This window comes from Schistocerca piceifrons, chromosome 9 (assembly GCF_021461385.2).
Source record: "Schistocerca piceifrons isolate TAMUIC-IGC-003096 chromosome 9, iqSchPice1.1, whole genome shotgun sequence".
NCBI classification, from domain to species: domain Eukaryota; kingdom Metazoa; phylum Arthropoda; class Insecta; order Orthoptera; family Acrididae; genus Schistocerca; species Schistocerca piceifrons.
Window position 1 is genome coordinate 167000914 of NC_060146.1, and position 19798 is coordinate 167020711.

A 19798-nucleotide genomic window follows, 5' to 3' on the forward strand; every position below is an offset into this window, starting at 1 on the left:
CGGGATGAAAAAAAAACTATCAGGCAATGGAGGCATATCATTCACAAAGTTCCTTCCTAGTTCACTGGAAGGAAATCCTGATGGCGATGAATTTTGGATGAAACCAGACCACTCATAGAAGTGCATAAGTGTTGTCTGTAGGAACACACAAAAGAAAGAAACTTTTATCTGGGCAGCAGTTTGGCAGTGGCCATTTGTCCTGGTTGACAGCTGGTCAGTAATCATATGAACATAAAAAGCTGTGTTGTGTAGGCAGAAGAGCTAGTATATGACATTGCTGCTTTATAACAGGTGGTCCGGCCTCTGATGTGGTAGGATAAGTTAGTGACAGGACTGGAGAAGGAAGTGCTGGGTGGGTGGATTGGGCAGGTCTAGCACCTGATCCTTCCATAGGGATACGATCCCTGTGGCATGGGTCATAAGTAAGGATCCTGGGCAGGATGTCCCTCATTTCAGGGCAAGATGAGAGATAATTGAAGCCCTAGTGAAGGATACAGTTTGGTCATTCCAGGTACTGTTGGCAGTTAGATGGGTTTAATGTGGACAGAGATTTCGATGGAGCCATCAGAGAGGTGGATGTCAGTGTCCAGGAAGGTGACACACTGGATAGAGGAGGACCACGTGAAGCAGATGGGAGAGAAGGTGTGAGGTTGTGAAGGAATGCAGATAGGGTGTCTTGGCTGTGACTCAAGATTTGAAGATATGATCAATAAACCTGAACCAAACTAGGGGTTGTGGGGTTTTGGAGGCCAGGAAATTTTCCTCTAGACAGCCCATAAACATGTTGGCAGAGTAGGGTGCCCACGGATGTGCCACAGATCTTTTTGTATAACTTCACTTCAAAGGAAAACTAGTTGTAGTCAGCATTTAGCTGGTAATATGTACAAGAAATGAGGTGGTGGGTCAGGAGTCTGAAGGATGTCGGGAGAAGTAGTGCTCGATAGTGGCACCGCCACAGACATGAGGATGTCCATGTATATGGAGATGCACCATCAGTCACGAGTATGGATCCAGGAGCTTAAGGGGTGTGATGTTGGAGATTCGGTGAAGGTAGTAGTCGGTGTCTGTGATGTGGGAGGCTAGATTTCAGGTAATTGGTTGGGCATGTTGGTCAATGAGAGCCAAAGTTTTTTTCAGTGGGATCGGAATAACCAGCTACAATAGCATGTCCAGGAATGTTGAGTTTGTGGGTTTTAGGGAGTATGTAGAAGATGGGTGTGTTGGATGTTGTTGGGGTGAGGAGCAAAATGGACTTGAGAGAGAGGCTCCAGGAAAGGCCTATAGATTTCAGTAGGGACTGGGCATTATGCTAGACTTCTGGGATGAATCACTCTGGCCGAGCTTATCAGTGGAGGAGTCACACAATTGGCAGAGGCCTTCTGCCCAGGTAGTTGCTGTGATTCTTAATGACAGTGTTTGAGCCTTTGTCTGCAATTAGGATGATTAGGTGAGTATCTGTTTTCAGATTGTGTACAGCTATCCTTTCTTCTGCTGAAACAGTATTCTTTACCTCCAACTCATCCTCATCATCCTTCCCCAGAACCATTCCTAAGAACACTAACCTTTTTCCCAATTCAGAAAACTAGTAGGGAGGAAAAAGAGGTGAAGCAAGTCCTTTTCAGCTGGTGGTAGTAGTAGTGGTGGTGGTAGTACTAATAATAAAAATGATCTTGATCCCTCCAAAAAGTTTTCTGGTGTTAATTTTCAAGATGGACACTGACATATAGTGAAAGATAAATGTTTACATACTCACATCAAAATTTTGCTGAATGTGCTCAGGATTAGTACTCTTCGGTATAACGGCCACTCCAAGCTGCATGACAAACCGAAGCAGTACCTGTGCAGCTGACTTCCCGTGTTTCTGGGCAATGCGCAAGACAACAGCATCACTCAGGGGATGTTGTTTTGGTATTCTGAAACAGGAAGAATGATGGCAGTTGCATGTAAGATCCTACAACGTTTTGGCATGTCCCTACTGGTCAATAGTGCAACAAATGTTATTACAACAACTGCATCAGTAATTGACCATGTGGCCACAAATATGGACAGAGAAAACTGTGATGTAGTGGTAAAAGATCTTGGATTACCAGACCATCTCTGTCAAATGACAACAGTAAAATCAGTCATCGAATCATTCCCTAAACTACAAGCCTACAAACGACATCCATCAGAAATCAAAATAAAAGATTTTTCAAAGGAGCTAGAAAAAAAAAACTGGAATGAAGTGTATAAGGAAACCAATGTGAATATGAAATTCTCTAAATTCTCCACATTGTTTAAATTGAACTTTGAAAAGGCATTTCCAAAAGTATGTATGTCTGTACCAACATCTCACAAAAACAGATGGATAAAAACAGGTATTATGAAGTCCTCCCAAACACTTCAACACTTCAGTTCCATGAAAAAGATTCACAATGATCCCGAATTCTTAAATTTCTATCATAGATACAAAAAGATCTATAGGAAGGTGCTGATTGCTGCAAAAAAGTCATTTAATGACAATATAATATATAATTCAGAGAATAAAAGCAAAGCAGTCTGGGGTATTATAAAAAGGAAATGGGGAGAGGCAAACAAATGTAGAATAACATACTGCTATGGGAGGGGGATAAGGTAATAAATGATCCACAACACTTAGCAAACTATGTAAATGAGCATTTTTCAAGTATTGCAGAGAAGTTACAGCAAAAATTCCCCAAAACAAATATAACGCCTGTAAATAATGTTGCACTAAATACAATGATGTTACTTCCAACCACAGAGAATGAAGCCAATAAAACTGTTCAACAACTAAAAAATAAAAAGTCAGTAGCCTTAGATGAAGTACCAATGTGTGTACTGAAACAATGCATAGGGATTATACAAGACCCCTTAACAAAAATAATAAATGAATCCTTCACATCAGGGACATTTCCAGAGCAGTTAAGACAGGCAAGAGTTGTACCTTTGCTTAAGAAAGGTAATGCAGAAGACATACAAATTACCGGCCCATTTCCTGCTGCCAGCATTCTCAAAAATAATAGAAGCAATTATGAAAGACAGATTAATGAATTACCTGAATAAATACAATCTTTTAAGTGAATCACAGTTTGGTTTGCGAAGTGACAAAAATACGGAGTCAGCCATAGCAGAATTCACAAAAGTTGTACTTGATACTCTTGATAAAGATTAGTGTGTCACAGGCATATTTTTGTATCTTTCTAAGGCGTTTGATATAGTTAACCACACAATTCTATTAAATAAATTAGAAGCATTAGGAATAAGAGGGGTAGCTAATGACTGGTTTCGATCATACCTAACAGGTAGAGTACGAAGAGTAGGGATAACACATACCTCAAATAGATCTAAACTTTTAGTAAAACACTTATCAGAATCAAAATACATTAATATAGGGGTTCCACAAGGTAGCATATTAGGACCAACACTGTTCCTGATTTACATCAATGGTGAAAAAATTCTCTTCGCTTATGACAGCAATATTATAGTCACTGAGAAAACAAGAGAACTCCTTGCCGAGAAAGCAAATGAAATTCTCAAGGAAGTTTATGATTGGTCAATAAGCAGTAAAGTGACAATGAACATAAAAGAAAACTAATGCCATGAATTTCAGTTTGAAGAGGAAAAATAACCATGTTAGATTAAATGTAGATAGCACCTCTATAGACTGTGTAACAAATGCAGAATTTCTAGGACTGAATATTGATTCTTATTTGAAGTGGCATGAACACACAAAGGTACTTGCAAACAGAATGTCATCAGCATGTTATGCCCTTCGAATCCTATCATCAGTGTGTAACATACAGTGTCTTTTAGTTACATATTATTCATATGTACACTCAATTCTTAGCTATGGCATTCTTTTTTGGGGAACAAATGCACAAAAATGAACACAATTTTCAAACTACAGAAAAGAGCCATAAGAATAATAACTAAAAATACTAGTCGAGCTCATTGTAAAGATCTGTTCAAAACACTAGGGATTTTAACTGCTCCATGTGAATACATTTACCAGCCAGTTGTACACATAAAAAATAACATTTGTAATTACTGCACAAACAACTCTGCCCATGACCATGCAACAAGAGGTAGACTCAACTTACATTTACCAAGATAAAATAAGCAAAAAACTCAAAACAGCATTTTCTACCAAGGAATAAAACTGTACAATAAATTGCCAAAAGAGATTAAAGAAATTGCAAAAATACACTTATTTAAAAAGGCAGCTAAAAAGAACCTTTTATGCAATACATTTTATAAGTTGAAGGATTACTTAGATAAAACAGAGTAGGGGTTTGATAATGTTATGCAAATAAATAATAATAATAATAATAATGATTATAAAACATCCAACAATTCCACATAACCTTCACTTTATGTTTTTTCCCCTTCTTCTTTCCTTTCTAGAAATACTTATCCCCAAGCTATGTATAGCACAATACTAACACCCCTTCCTCTTTCTGAGCTCAACATCTAACTCATTATGGAGGGATGCTGACTCATTTTTTCAGGATAGCAAATGGGAAGTTGCGGTACAAAAAATGGCCCAGAGATCACCAGTGTGTGTGTGTGTGTGTGTGTGTGTGTGTGTGCGTGCGCAGTGAGTGAAGTGTTATGAAACAAAGTGTGTATAGTCTGTGCAGTGACTGGTAGTGAGATATGAGTGAACAGTGTGGCATTACATTATTTAATAAGTTACTTGTAAGAAAAGTATTGTATACCAGGAGTAAATCTAATGATTGTCTCTAACTAGAGTTCTGTAAATATATGTGTATAGAAATTAGCTTATTTTAAATTGATCTAAACTTGTAAATAATATGAATATAATAGAGGGAAACATTCCACGTGGGAAAAATATATCTGAAAACAAAGATGATGTAACTTACCAAACAAAAGCATTGGTATGTTGATAGACAAACAAACGAACAAACACATACGCAAAATTCAAGCTTTCGCAACCCACGGTTGCTTCATAAGGAAAGAGGGAAGGAGAGGGAAAGACAAAAGGATGTGGGTTTTAAGGGAAAGGGTAAGGAGTCATTCCAATCCCGGGAGTGGAAAGACTTACCTTAGGGGGAAAAAAGGACAGGTATACACTCGCACACATACACATATCCATTCGCACATATACAGACACAAGCAGACATATGTAAAGGCAAAGAGTTTGGGTCAACAGCTCTCGTTGCTAGTCTAGCTTGTGCAAGTCTCTTCATCTCTGCATAACTACTGTAATATACATCAATTTGAACCTGCTTACTGTAGTCAATCCTTGGACCCCTCTACAATTTTGACTCCCAGCCCCCTTCCCCCCCTCTCTCTTCCCTTCATTATCAAATCAATGATTCCTTGACGACTATGTGTTCTGTCAATGAGTCCCTTTTTTTAAAATTAGATTATACCATAAATTTCTTTCCTCCCTAATTTAATTGTTATCTCCTTTATCTACCAATCCAGTTCTTCAGCATTCTTCAGTAGCACCACATTTCAAATGCTCCTATTCTCTCCTTGTCTTAACTGTTTATCAAGCATGATTCATTACCATAAAAGGCACACTTCTGACAAATACCTATGCAAATATTTCTTAATATCTAAATTTTTATTTAATGTTATCAAATTTCTCTTTTGAAAATGAAACAATGGAAAAACCAGAACGGAATGTAACAATATTGTGAAAAGGAAAGTTGCCACTCACCATATTGCGGAGATGCTGAGTTGCCGATAGGCACAGCAAAAAAAAGGTCACAAATAAGCTTCCAGCCAGCAAGACCATCACCAAAAATAGACAGACAGACAAACACACACACACACACACACAGTCACGCAAATGCAACTCGCATGCACACGCCTGCAGTCTCTGGCAACTGAAGCCACATTGTGAGAGGCAGCAGCAGTGCTTGATGGGGGTAAGGAGAAGGCTGGGGTGGGGAGGGGGAGGGATAGTAGTGTAAGGGATGGGGGACAGTGAAGTGCTGCTGAGGAGCACGCAGGGAGAGAAGTTAGGGCAGCTATGTGCAGTTGGGAAGTTAGACGAAGGGGGGAGGGGGGGGGGGGGGGGTAGCAGAAAAGGAAAGAAGTAAAAAGACTGGGTGCAATGATGGAATGAGGGTCGTGCTGAAATTGCAAATTTTTTGGGATGTAACTCTACATTATTTACATAATTTTTCATATTTTTTCCATCACCATGGAGCCTTGCTCCTTCTATCTGCATCAATACAGAAAAGTCTCCTTATCCCTAGCCAGAACCCAATACCACATACTGTTCCGGCATTGTTGCTTGGCTCATGGAATCCCTCCAAATGGCCTTACCATCAAATTCCCCATATCCAGCTGCCACCCCTTCTTCCTCAATGACCTCCATATGTTCAGATTCCACCAATCCTTAGCCCTCACATAGTCCTGCAAAACCATATCAACCAAGCCCAAACCTCCTTGCAGTATCTTCTCTCCATCTACAAAATTCTCCTGCTATGCAATCCCAAAATTCCTGGAACCCGTAATATACATTGAAACTAGAGCAACATGCACAATACCACCTCAAAAATCTCTCCACTCTGCTCACTTTCCACTCTCGCCTTAGAGTATCACTGCCCACCACCTCTACAACCTCCAAACCTCCCCCATGTCCCCTCATGGCTGACAAACCCTGTCTCGCAGATCTACTACATTTACCCTGCCCTCCAAAATTCTCTCTCACCACCACACAGAAGCCAGAACACAAACAGACCTGAAACACAGTCACGAACCTTTCCTCTAGAAGCATTAGGCCCACAGAAATATTCCTAAAGGCCTCGCCTTTTGCCCCAGTCCCAAATTCAATCATGCAGGACTTGTTAAAGACTTTCTCTCTTTCTCCCGGTCTCTACAGTGGAAACACTTTTTTGCCGCCAACCCTACCGAGCAGACTCAACCGAAGACTGATGCTGAACCCTGACTCAGTACACTCCTCCATCCAACCGTGAACCACCACCACTACTCCGAAATCACCCCTTGTTAACTTTCTAGAATTTTTTGACCTTGAACCTTGCCTCACCATCATTCCCCAAATTCCCTAACATGCAAACTACCTTTGCAACCGCAGAAAGAACCGCAGTCCACCACCTAAAAGCTGATTCCGACATATAATCTTACCCGCGAACAAAGGCTCCAGCACTGTTGTATTGAGCCGCAAGGGTTATCTGGCAGAAGAACTCCACCAACTATCACCTATCAAGCTTCCCACAGTACCCCATTCCAGAAATCCAGCAGGATCTCCAGTCACTCCTCAAATTCTTAAGCCCTTCCCAGAACCACTCCCCAGAGTCCATCTGTCTGCTCATCCCTACCACTCCCAGCACTCCTATCATGTACATACTTCCTAAAGTCCATAAACCCAACCACCCAGGATGCCCCACTGTGGCCAGTTACTGTACCCCCAAGAATCTCTGCTCTCATAGCCCAAAACCTTCAAGCTCTTACCCGGGATGTACCCTCATATATAAAAGATACCAGCCATTTCCTCCACTGACTCACCAAAGTTCCTGTCCCTTTACCACATGGTGCCCTGTTGTCACTATAGATGCCATTCCATTTAAACGAACATTCCTAATGCCTATTGCCTTACCGCTATTGAACACTACCTTTCCCGATGCCTGAAGGATTCCAAACTTACAACCTCCTTCCTAGCAGCTATGACCAACTAATCCTCACCCACAATTACTTCTCCTTTGGAGGCATTACCTACAAATAAATCCAAGGCAAGGCTATAGGCACCTGCATGACACCATCCTATGCCAACCTACTCATGGACCATCTAGAGGAACCCTTCATAAATACCCTGAATCCTAAACCCCTTACCTGGTTCATATTCACTGATAACATCTTTGTGATCTGGATCGAGGGTGAGGACACACTCTCCACATTCCTCCAGAACTTTACTAGGTTCTCCCCAATTTGTTTCACCTGGTCCTACTCAACCCAACAAGCCACCTTCCTAGATGTTGGCTACATCAGTACCTCTGTCCATATCAGATCAACTAACCATCAGCAATACCTCCACTTCGAAAGCTGCCAACCATTCCATACCAAGACATCCCTTCCGTACAGCCTAGCCACCCATCGTCATCTCATCTGCAGTGATGGGTGGTTCCTCTCGAAATACATCGAGAGTCTCACTGAAGCCTTCTAGGACCAAAATTATCCTCCCAACCTTCTACAAAAACTAACCTCCTGTGCGTTATCTTTCCAGTCTCCCACCACCTCTCAAAGTCTCACCGTCCGGCCACAGAGGAGCATTCCCTTGTAACTCAGTACCACCCAGGACTGGAGCAATTGAATTACATTCTCCACAAGGGTTTTGACTACCTGTCATCACGTCCTGAAATTAGGAATGTCTTGAAACTTCCTGGCAGATTAAAACTGTGTGCTGGACCGAGACTCAAACTCGGGACCTTTGCCTTTCGCGGGCAAGTGCTCTACCAACTGAGCTACCCAAGCACAACTCACGCCCCGTCCTCATAGCTTTACTTCTGCCAGTACCTCGTCTCCTACCTTCAAAACTTTACAGAAGCTCTCCTGCGAACCTAGCAGAACTAGCACTCCTGAAAGAAAGGATATTGCAGAGACATGGCTTAGCCACAGCCTGGGGGATGTTTCCAGAATGAGATTTTCACTCTGCAGCGGAGTGTGCGCTAATATGAAACTTCCTGGCAGATTAAAACTGTGTGTCGGACTGAGACTCGAACTCGGGACCTTCGACTTTCGCGGGCAAGTGCTCTACCAACTGAGATACCCAAGCATGACTCATGCCCCATCCTCACAGCTCTACTTCTGCCAGTACCTCGTCTCCTACCTTCCAAACTTTACAGAGCTTCACTGTTCAAAAAGAAACCCAACTTTTGAAATAGTGCACCAACCAGCAGAGAGAGAGTGCTGTGGCTACTGAGCATACTTAGTGGTAGGTTTAGACAACAAACTGCCATTTGCCGCATCTCACTCAGACAATATTCAAGCGAACCACAGCTGCTAAAGTAAGCACATGTGCAGCCCGCTCAACAGAACAGTGCAGTGAAGGAGCTTGAAGAACAATATGTGCGTGTGAAATTCTGTTACAAACTTGGCAAAACTTTCACACAGACATTCCAAATGCTTAGTCAAGCAGACAGCGAGGACTGTATGAGTCATGAGTTGCACACAGTGCTACAAGTGATTTAAATGTTTTCAACACAGCAGAATGCCTGTCTGTGACGATTCCAAGTGTGGACATCCTTCCACATCAACAGGGGATGGCCATGTCGATAGTGTTCGTGCTGTGATTCACAGAAATTGTCATTTAACTGTCCAGGAAGTTGCTGAGGAAGTGGGCATCAGCATAGGATCATGCTATCAAACTTGACATGCATTGTGTCACTGCAAAATTTGTATTGCGTTTGTTGACTGAAGATCAGAAACAGACCCATGTTGAAATGTGCGAGGAACTGCTTGCCACTGTTAATGACAGTGAAAACTTTCTTAAGAACATCATAACATGTGATGTGATGTGGGTGTATGGCTATGATGCTGAAACAAAGATGCAGTCATCGCAGTGGGTGGGCAAAGGGTCACCTCGTCCAAAAAAAGCACGCTTGAGTCGGTCAAAGATAAAGGAGATGTTGGTTGTGTTTTTTGACCGGGAAGCTGTTATCCACCATGAATTTGTGACACGTGGTCAGACAGTAAACAAGGAAGTCTACCAGGGAATCCTAGTGCACATGAAGGATGCTGTGCGCAGTAAGAGGCCTGAACTGTGAGAAAACCAGAGTTGAATGTTGCATCACGATGATGCGCCAGCTCACACGTCACTCCTTGTCTGCAGCTATCTAGCAAAACACCACATTCCTGTTGTGCCCCATCCACCGTATTGTTCAGACCTAGCCCCACCAGACTTTTACCTGTTTCCCAAACTAAAAAACACATCCAAAGGACATTGTTCCCAAACCATAGAGGAGATATACGACAATGTGACAAGAAACTTGTGTGCCATCCCACAAAATGTGTTCCAGGTGGCATTATAAAATTGGAAAAAAATTATGGGAATGGTGTATTGCTGCTAGAGGGGACTATTTTGAAGGGGACAGTACTTAAAATGTTGTACAATAAGCAATAAAGCTGATACATCAAAAGTTCCTTGGGTAACAGAAGAGATACTGAATTTAATTGATGAAAGGAGAAAATATAAAAATGCAGTAAATGGAGGAAGTGAAAAGTCTCAAATGTGCAAACTGGCTAAGCAGGGATGGCAGGAAGGACAAATGCAAGGATGTAGAGGCATAATAGGCACTGCGTACAGGAAAATTAAAGAGACCTTAGGAGAAAAGAGAACCACCTGTATGAATATCAAGAGCTCAGTTGGAAAACCAGTCCCAAGCAAAGAAGGGAAAGCAGAAAGGCGGAAGGAGTATATAGTGGGTCTATACAAGGGCGATGTACTTGAGGGCAATATTATGGAAATTGAAGAGGATGTAGATGAAGATGAAATGGGAGATATGACACTGTGTGAAGAATTTGACAGAGCACTGAAAGACCTTAGTCAAAACTAGGTCCCGGGAGTAGACAACATTCCTTTAGAACTACTGATAGCCTTGGGAGAGCCAGCCCTGACAAAACTCTACCAATTGGTGAGCAAGATGTATGAGACAGGCGAAATACCCTCAGACTTCAAGAAGAATATAACAACTCGAATCCCAAAAAGCAGCAGGTGTTGACAGGTGTGAAAATTACTGAAGCATCAGTTTAATAAAAAATACTAACACGAATTCTTTACAGACGAATGAAAAAGCTGGTAGAAGCCGACCTCGTGGAAGATCAGTTTGGATTCTGTAGAAATGTTGGAACTCGGGAGGCAATACTGATCCTACGACTTATCTTAGAAAATAGATTAAGGAAAGGCAAACCTACGTTCCTAGCAAGTAGACTTAGAGAAAGCTTTTGACAATGTTGACTGGAATACTCTCTTTCAAATTCTGAAGGTGGCAGGGGTAAAATACAGGGAACAAAAGGCTGCTTACAATTTGTACAGAAACCAGATGGCAGTTACAAGAGTCAAGGGGCATGAAAAGTAAGCAGTGGTTGAGAAGGAAATGAGACAGGGTTGTAGTCGATCCCCAATGTTATTCAGTCTGTGTAATGAGTAAGCAGTAAAGGAAACAAAAGAAAAATTTGGAGTAGGAATTAAAATCCATGGAGAAGAAATAAAAACTTTGAGGTTTGCGGACTTGGAAGAGCAGTTGAACAAAATGGACAGTGTCTTGAAAGGAGGATATAAGATGAACATCAACAACAGTAAAACGAGGATAATGGAATGTAATCAAATTAAATCAGGTGATGCTGAGGAAATAAGATGAGGAAATGAGACACTTAAAAGTAGTAAGGAGTTTTGCTATTTGGGGAGCAAAATAACTGATGATGTAGACTGGTTATGGCAAGGAAGACGTTTCTGAAGAAGAAAAATTTTTAACATCAAGTATAGATTTAAGTGTCAGGAAGTTCTTTCAGACAGTATTAGTATGGAGTGTAGCCATGTATGGAAGTGAAACATGGAGGATAAATAATTTACACAAGAAGAGAATAGAAGCTTTCGAAATGTGGTGCTTCAGAAGAATACTGAAGATTAGATGGGTAGATCACGTAACTAATGAGGAGGTACTGCATAGAACTGGGGAAAAGAGGAATTTGTGGCACCACTTGACTAGAAGAAGGGATCAGTTGATAGGACATGTTTTGAGGCATCAAGGGATCATCAATTTAGTATTGGAGGGCAGCGTGGAGGGCAAAAATTGTAGAGGGAGACAAAGAGTGAATACATTAAGCAGGTTCAGAAGGATGTAGGTTGCAGTAGTTACTCGGAGATGAAAAAGCTTGCACAGGATACAGTAGGACGGAGAGCTGCATCCAATCAATCTCTGGACTGAAGACCACAACAACAACAACAACAACAACAATGGCAAAACTTTTAGTGTCCGATTTTCTTATCTCATTTCCTTGTCATCACCTGATTTAATTCTGCTACATTAAATTATCCTTGTTTTACTCTTGTTGATGTTCATCTTAAAATCTCTTTGTCAAGGCACTACCCATTTCACTCAGCTGCTCTTTCAAGTCCTCTCATGTCTATGTAAGAATTACAGTGTCATCGTCCGCCTCCGGTAGCTGAGTGGTCAGCGTGACAGACTGTCAATCCTAAGGGCCCGGGTTCGATTCCCGGCTGGCTCGGAGATTTTCTCCGCTCAGGGACTGGGTGTTGTGTTGTTCTAATCATCATCATTTCATCCCCATCGACGCGCAGGTCGCCGAAGTGGCGTCAAATCGAAAGACCTGCACCAGGCAAACGGTCTACCCGACGGGAGGCCCTAGCCACACGACATTTCATTTCATTTTCAGTGTCATCAATGGACTCAAAGTTTTTATTTCTTCCCCCGACCTTCAGTTACCTTTCCATATTTCTCTTTGGTTTCCTTTAAAGCCTGCTCAGTGTACAGACTCAGTAACATTGGGGATGAGCTGCAAATATGTCTCACTTCTCTCTCAAACAGTGCCTCCTTGTTATGTCCTTTGATCCTTATACCTGCAGAACAGTTTCAGTACAAATTGAAAATCACATTTGCTTAAACTAATTTACTGATGTTACCTTAATAATTTCAAAGAGTATATTCCAATTAACAACATTAGGGAAAGGATAGATTGCCACTCACTATAAAGATGACACACTGAGTTACAGACAGGCATAACAAAAGATTGTTACACATTTCCAAAGCTTTCTTCAGAAAAGAAAACATGCACACATTCATACAAGTAGCACCCCTCACAGATAGATAACTGCCATCATCAGCTGGTCAGATCGGAATGCCATTCCTGTTAAAAATGCCATAAACTTTTCTATAAATCTCTAAATGCTACATATATAGATTTGCCTTTCTTTAACTGTCTTCTAATAAGATGTACAGTCAGTACTGGCTCGCACGTTCAGACATTTCTCTGGAACCCCAACCCATCTTCACCAAGATTGGCTTCTGCTACTTTTCCCATTCTTCTGTAAATAATTTGTGTCAATGTTTTGCAGCCACAACTTATAACAGTGATGGTTCTGTAATATTCACACTTGTCAGCATCTGCTTCCTTCAGTGCTGCAATTATTACATTCTTCTCTAAGACTGAGGGTACCTTGCCTGTCAAGTACATCTCAAAACCAGGTGGAAAAGTTTTGTGATAGCTATCTCTCACAAGGATGTCAGAAATTCTGAGGGAATGTTATGTTCTCCAGGGGATTTGTTTTTGATCTAGGTTTTCCAGAACAATCAAATTCTTCTTTCAGTGTCATGGCTCTCTTCTTATCTTCATTTACTTCGTCTACTCTTTCTATGAAATTACTATATGTGATCAAAAGCATCTGGACACCCCCAAAAACATACGTTTTTCATATTAGGTGCATTGTGCTGTCACCTACTGCCAGATACTCCATATCAGCAATGTCAGTAGTCATTAGGCATCGTGAAAGAGCAGAATGGGGTGCTCTGTGGAACTCACTGATTTGAACATGGTCAGGTGATTGGGTGTCACTTGTCTCATACGTCTGTATGTGAGATTTCCACACTCCTAAACATCCCTAGGACCACTGTTTCCGATGTGATACTGAAATGTAAATGTGAAGGGACACATACAGCACAAAAACGTACAAGCCAACCTTGTCTGTTGACTGACAGAGACCACTGACAGTTGAAAAGTGTCGTAATGTGTAATAGGCACACATCTATCCAGACCATTACACAGGAATTCTAAACTGCATCAGGATCCACTGCAAGTACTATGACAGTTAGGCGGGAGGTGAGAAAACTTGGATTTCATGGTCGAGAGGCTGCTCATAAGCCACACATCACACTGGTAAATGCCAAACGATGCCTCACTTGGTGTAAGGAGCGTAAACATTGGACAATTGAATAGTGGAAAAACATTGTGTGGAGTGACGAATCACGGTACACAATGTGGTAATCTGATAATGGTGTGGGTATGGCGAATGCCTTTTGAACGTCATCTGACAGCATGTGTAGTGCCATTCGGAGGCAGTGGTGTTATGGTGTGGTCGTCTTTTTCATGGAAGGGGCTGGCATGGCACAGGTCTACCTTGATGTTTTAAGCGTCTTCTTGCTTCCCACTGCTGAAGAGCAATTCGGAGATGGCGACTGCATCTTTCAACATGATCGAGCACCTGTTCATATTGCACGACCTGTGGCGTAGTGGTTTCACAACAACAACATCCCTATAATGGACAGGGCTACACAGAGACCTGACCTGAATCCTGTAGAACACCTTTGGGATATTTTTGAATGCTCTTTGTGCCAGGCCTCATTGACTGATGTCGATACTTCTCCTCAGTGCATCACTCCGTGAAGAATGGGCTGCCAGTCCCCAAGAAACCTTCCAGCATCTAATTGAACGTATGCCTGCAAGGGTGGAAGCTGTCATCAAGGCTAAGGGTGGGCCAACACCTTATTGCATTCCAGCATTACCGATGGAGGGCACCACAAACTTGTAGTCATTTTCAGTCAGGTTTCCGGATACTTTTGATAACATAGTGTATCTTCAAGTTTGTTTCCATTATATAGACCCTCTATGTATTCTTCCCCCCTTTCAGCCTTCCATTCTCTGCTTACAAGGGGAAGCCACGACGTTTGGAACGCTGATTTACTGTAAACTTTGTACACTCATAGTACTCCATGAGGACAACAAAATGTGTGAGCAGTAGTGTGTATTTCTCAAGCGTTACTAAGAGAATCGCAAGATAATTTCGGTCGCTGAATATATATTTGTGCGTGGCCATTTTAACCATGAAGAGGCTGCACCAGAGTGGTGATGGCACGATAGCTCAGCGTGTTCGGTCAGAGCGTTAGCTTCCCTTTCTAATAAAAAAACTGAACGAACAAACGGAACAGGTGTCATCGGATGTCCGCCCTGAACAAATTAAGCGAAAAATACGTATCTTTTTTTTTTTTTTTTTTTTTTTTTTTTTTTTTTTTTTTTTTTTTTACAATGTTATTTGGCAGTGTACTAATTTTTATTATCACAAATAAAACAATATTCATAACTATTGAATACTAGACAACCAAACGCATAAAGTGATACGAAAAATGTATTCTTGTCCGTGTCTTCGAAACTGTTCGTATTTAATCGAAAGAGAACGAGAAATTGCTTCTCGGAAGACGCTATTAAGATACACTCGATAGTGCATAACCAATTATCAGTGCCGATTTTTAAGGAAATACTGTGTGATGCGTGGTTTGCTTCCAAACTATCGTCTGAAAGAGAGGTTTTCGAAAATGTTAACAAGGTTTGTTTTGCCACAGAAAACGTCAAAAGACCTTGTGTATGCGGAAACATAGCATTTATTCAATACAGCTTGTGCCGTTTAACTTTATGTTTTCCATGTTTTTACGAAAAATACCATCCTGCAACTTGTAATGTCTAAAGCGACAATTAATTGTACATCTTTCGAAAGCTGTCAGTGCCGGTCAAAACTTGGAGGTAACAAGTCGTTAGACTGCCAAATAACATTGTAAATTTAATAAAATTTCATGTGATTACACGTATTTTCCCCATTATATCAATTGTAATAGAAATAATAAAGAAAATGACTGTGTTGAAAATAAAAAAAACCTGACAAACAGAACTCGATCCAGCGACTTGAACGCCAAACACTTTTAAAAAAATAAATAAATAAATTAATTAATTGAAAAAATTGTTGTATATTGTTCATTGAGTTTGTTCAGGGCAGACGTCCGATGACACCCATTCAGTTTGTTTGGTGATCCGTTCACTCAGTTTTTTTATTATAAAGGGTAGCTAACATTGTGACTGAACATGCTGAGCTACAGTGCCGGCACCACTCGGCTGCAGCCGCTTCATGGTTAAAATGGCCACGCACAGATACATATTTAACGACCGAAATTATCTTGTGATTTTCTCCATAATGCTTGAGATGTACGCGCTACTGCTTACACATTTTGTTGTCCTCATGGAGTACTACAATTGTACGAAGTTTGCAGTAAATCCGCATTCCAAATGTCGTGGCCTCCCCTTGTTAGTAAAGAACATCGATTCAAGCTCTTAATATCCATAAATATGAAATAAGAGGTAATAATTATCAACCTACAGAGAAAGACAGTATTTTTTACAAAGAAGACATAGTCCCCCCTTCCTCCACAGATAGTACTCTCACATGTCATCATTAGGGGCCAGACACAATAAGTGTGGTGGACATTACAGAAATCTCTCAGTTTTTCCATTTCCAAGGCACCTTTACAGGCAACTGTATTCTTTTGCAATGCAATGGTATTGTTGTCACTACACAAACTTTCTTTTGCATGTTACCTGACTGTTGTCATGTGTGCAGCTGTATCATAGAACTGTCTAGATGTGATATTTCAGAAGAGAACACTGCTGTCTAATCTCACTGCAGCTGACTCCTGCAGGGAATAGCAGCCATTTTATATGCTACAGAAAACCGACAAGAGTTCTCTAGTGTAGACAGCATTCCTTCAGTAATACTGAGATCCTCGGGAAGTCTGCCACTACAAAACTATTCCACACCATGAGCAAGATATTTGAGATGTGCAAAGTACACTCAGACTTTGTGGAAAGTCCTATTTCAAATGAGGCAGGTAGCGGCAGGTATGAGTACAGTTAAAACCCCCTTTTTGCACTTTTCGGTGAACTCATCCAAAAAGTACAGGAAAGTGAAAAATGTAGGAAAGCACAGGAAACACAACAAGCAAAAATGATCAAACTACGCATAATGTCATTCTCTTTATATTGTTCAAAATATGAAATTAAAACAATTTAAATTTTGCCTTTTCAATAACTCTGAAATAATTGATTGGAGTTGTTTTTTAAACAGCAATTAGCTCTACCTGTCTCTCCAAAGCATAAAAAGCAAGTGCTGACATGAACAAACATGCGTGCAGATTTATCTCTTCATTCTGATCGTGTCCAATGGTGTAAATAAAACACAGCAGCGAAAGTCTTTCATGAAACCACTATAAAAAGATACTTGTGTTCTAATGTGACACTTATTATTGATAATCACTATAAAATTACAGTACATAAAACTTGAAACACAATATTGGTTAAAACACTACAGTTGGCAGTCTTTGTAAACAGAAACAATAGGTATGGAATCTACAGCTTGTTGACGACAGGGAGGTCACTCAGCTCAGGGATGTCTCAGGTGAGAAAGAGAGTGGTAACTTTGATGTTATGAAGCATCTTGAGGAATGTTTACATCTGACATCATTAGGTCATACCAACTTAAGATTGCGCACATAGTACAGATTAGTGTATTTCATGTGGTAGTAATGACGATTCGTGAAAGCCCATTACAGAGACAACCATCTTCAAAAGTGGAGTTTACTTGTATAAATGACTGTGAAACAAATTAAAGCTGTTCTAATCCAACACAATGAGCAGAAGGAAGGTTACTACTAGAGTCACTATCACTGGATAGTGATTATGATTAAGGCAGCCACATAAAATGCTTTCTCACCCTTAGAAACACTATGACCCAACACAGCAACAATGAAAATCTTGCTTACTGTGCTAACCCTACGTTACACAATCAATAACTCTGTGTATAGTCTGCATTTGCTACTTTGTTCCAAGGCTGACTCTGAGCACTAATACAAAGCACTTTTTGCAGAAATCTGTATAAAAATCAATGCTAAAGGTTGTGATAACATCAAAGAAAACTTAAAATGTAGGAGATGGTGTAACACAGAACCGTTAATAACACGAATGCATTGTATTGCGAGAATAGGATTTCTGTTGAGACTGACAAAAATGAATGTAAAATGTGGAAACATAAAAACTGAGTTTTACTGTGTTACAAAATTATCAGTTTAGTAAGTCACATTTGCAAAATACTTACACAATTATCTATAGCAGAGTAGAACAACTGTAGAAGCCGATCTCAGAGAAGATACATTACGTTGCAGGAACATGCAAGACAATACTGGCTCCATGATTTATGTTACAGAATATGCTGAAGAAAGGCAAACCTATGTTTCTCGCATTTGTAGATATAGAGAAACCTTTTGACAACATTGACTGGACTACACTTTTTGAAGTTCCACTATAACTTGTACAGACACTGAGTTGCAGTTACAAGAGTCTAACGACATGAAAGTGAAGCAGTGGTGAGGAGGGACTGACAGAGGGATGTAGCCTATCACCAATATTATTCAATCAATTAAGCAAACAGTAAAGGAACCCAAAGAAAAAATTAAAATTGGAGAAGTAGTTGATGAGTTTTTCGATCAAGACAGCAAAATACCTAGAGACAGCCAAAGTAAAATGATATAAAATGTATACTGGGTACTCCCATAGGTAAACAAACCATCTCCACTAGAGTAATTTGTTTACACGATTTAAAATTGCTGTGAGGCACAGTTACAGTTAAAAGAACATTGTCTCACATCTTGTTTTGGTTGTAGGACACCACCACTCCAAGGAAATTTCATCATTACGGAAAACAAAAAGCGAAAGCTGATGCAAAATGTATCATAACATGAAGTAACCGCCTGAAAGAGAGCCTCTTGGTTTGAAATCAGTAAAGGCGCTTTTTAAGTAAATAAATAGCATTGTCACAAGTGGCTGGTTGCTGTTGTCTTCTCTGTAAGAGTCAACCTACATCTTGTACACAGCCACGGGCTCAGAATGTCAGTTTTCAACAAAATAGTAATAAATAATTATTATCTTCAAATTTCAATGGTGACAGCTTCAGGGCCGTTTGACAGGCACATTTATTGTACTACATGACAATTAGTTCAACAATAAAAGTACAATAACAATACATATTTACACTGTACAGTGATTGAAAATAATCTAACCCACATAATCAAACATTGGAAAATCCAGGATGGAATAATGACAATATTATTAAAAGGACAGACTGCTATTCACTACACAGAGGAGATGCTGATTTGAAAACAGGAACAACAAAAAGAGCTTACAGCCAAAAGATTTTCTTCTAATGTAGAAAACATAAATATTCATGCAAGCACAGCTCACACATACATATGTCTTTTTGTTGTGCATGTCTGTGAATCAACAACTGCTTTACACAGTGAGTAGCAATCTATCCTTTTCATAATATTGTCATTATTCTAAACCACATAAAACACTTGTCTTAACATTTGACAACCGTGAAACTGTTTAGCTATATTTATTTGGTAAACTCTCAATCACTTATTTCTCAACATAGTGGAATGTGTAATTCAGGAGAAATTGGTATAGCTTAGTTTTGAAAAGGAATTCACTATTCCTTAAGTTTTTAAGGTCAGTGGGAACAAAGTTGATAATGTTTGCAACAGAATTCTCAGCAGCTCCCTGCACTGGGGGCGGACTTTTTGACTGGTAGTGTATGTCATTTTTACATCTAGTGTTAAGCATGTGGACTGCTGAGCTGCTTTCAAAGAGAGTATGGTTCATCAGGAAGCACACGAGAGAAGAAATATTTTGATAAGTAGTGTCAGGAATTCCTAGCCCGTTAAATAATTTCTGACAAATAGTTCTTAGTCTCACTCTGCAAATCATTCTGATCACTCCTTTCAGAACAATGATGATTTTTTTGAGCAAGAGAAGAGTTCCCTCCAGAAGATAATTCCACATGACACAGGGGAGTGCACATATGACCTCCAGTAAGAGCAAAAGCAGCTGAGCTCAATCAGTGCACAGTTCCAGAAATGTGATGTTCCCACTTTAGTTTGGAATCTAAGTGAAAATCCAGGAACTTAGTGCTGTC

General features: G+C 40.4%; 1 protein-coding gene across 1 annotated transcript in view; it reads right to left on the minus strand.

The window, feature by feature from the left end:
• Window positions 1-19798, minus strand: part of LOC124717348 (1,5-anhydro-D-fructose reductase-like) — an 88737-nt gene that overhangs the window by 22350 nt on the left and 46589 nt on the right. The window contains exon 5 of the mRNA XM_047244177.1: window positions 1754-1913. Coding sequence (XP_047100133.1) covers window positions 1754-1913 — 160 coding nt within the window. The remainder of the gene's footprint in view (window positions 1-1753; window positions 1914-19798) is intronic.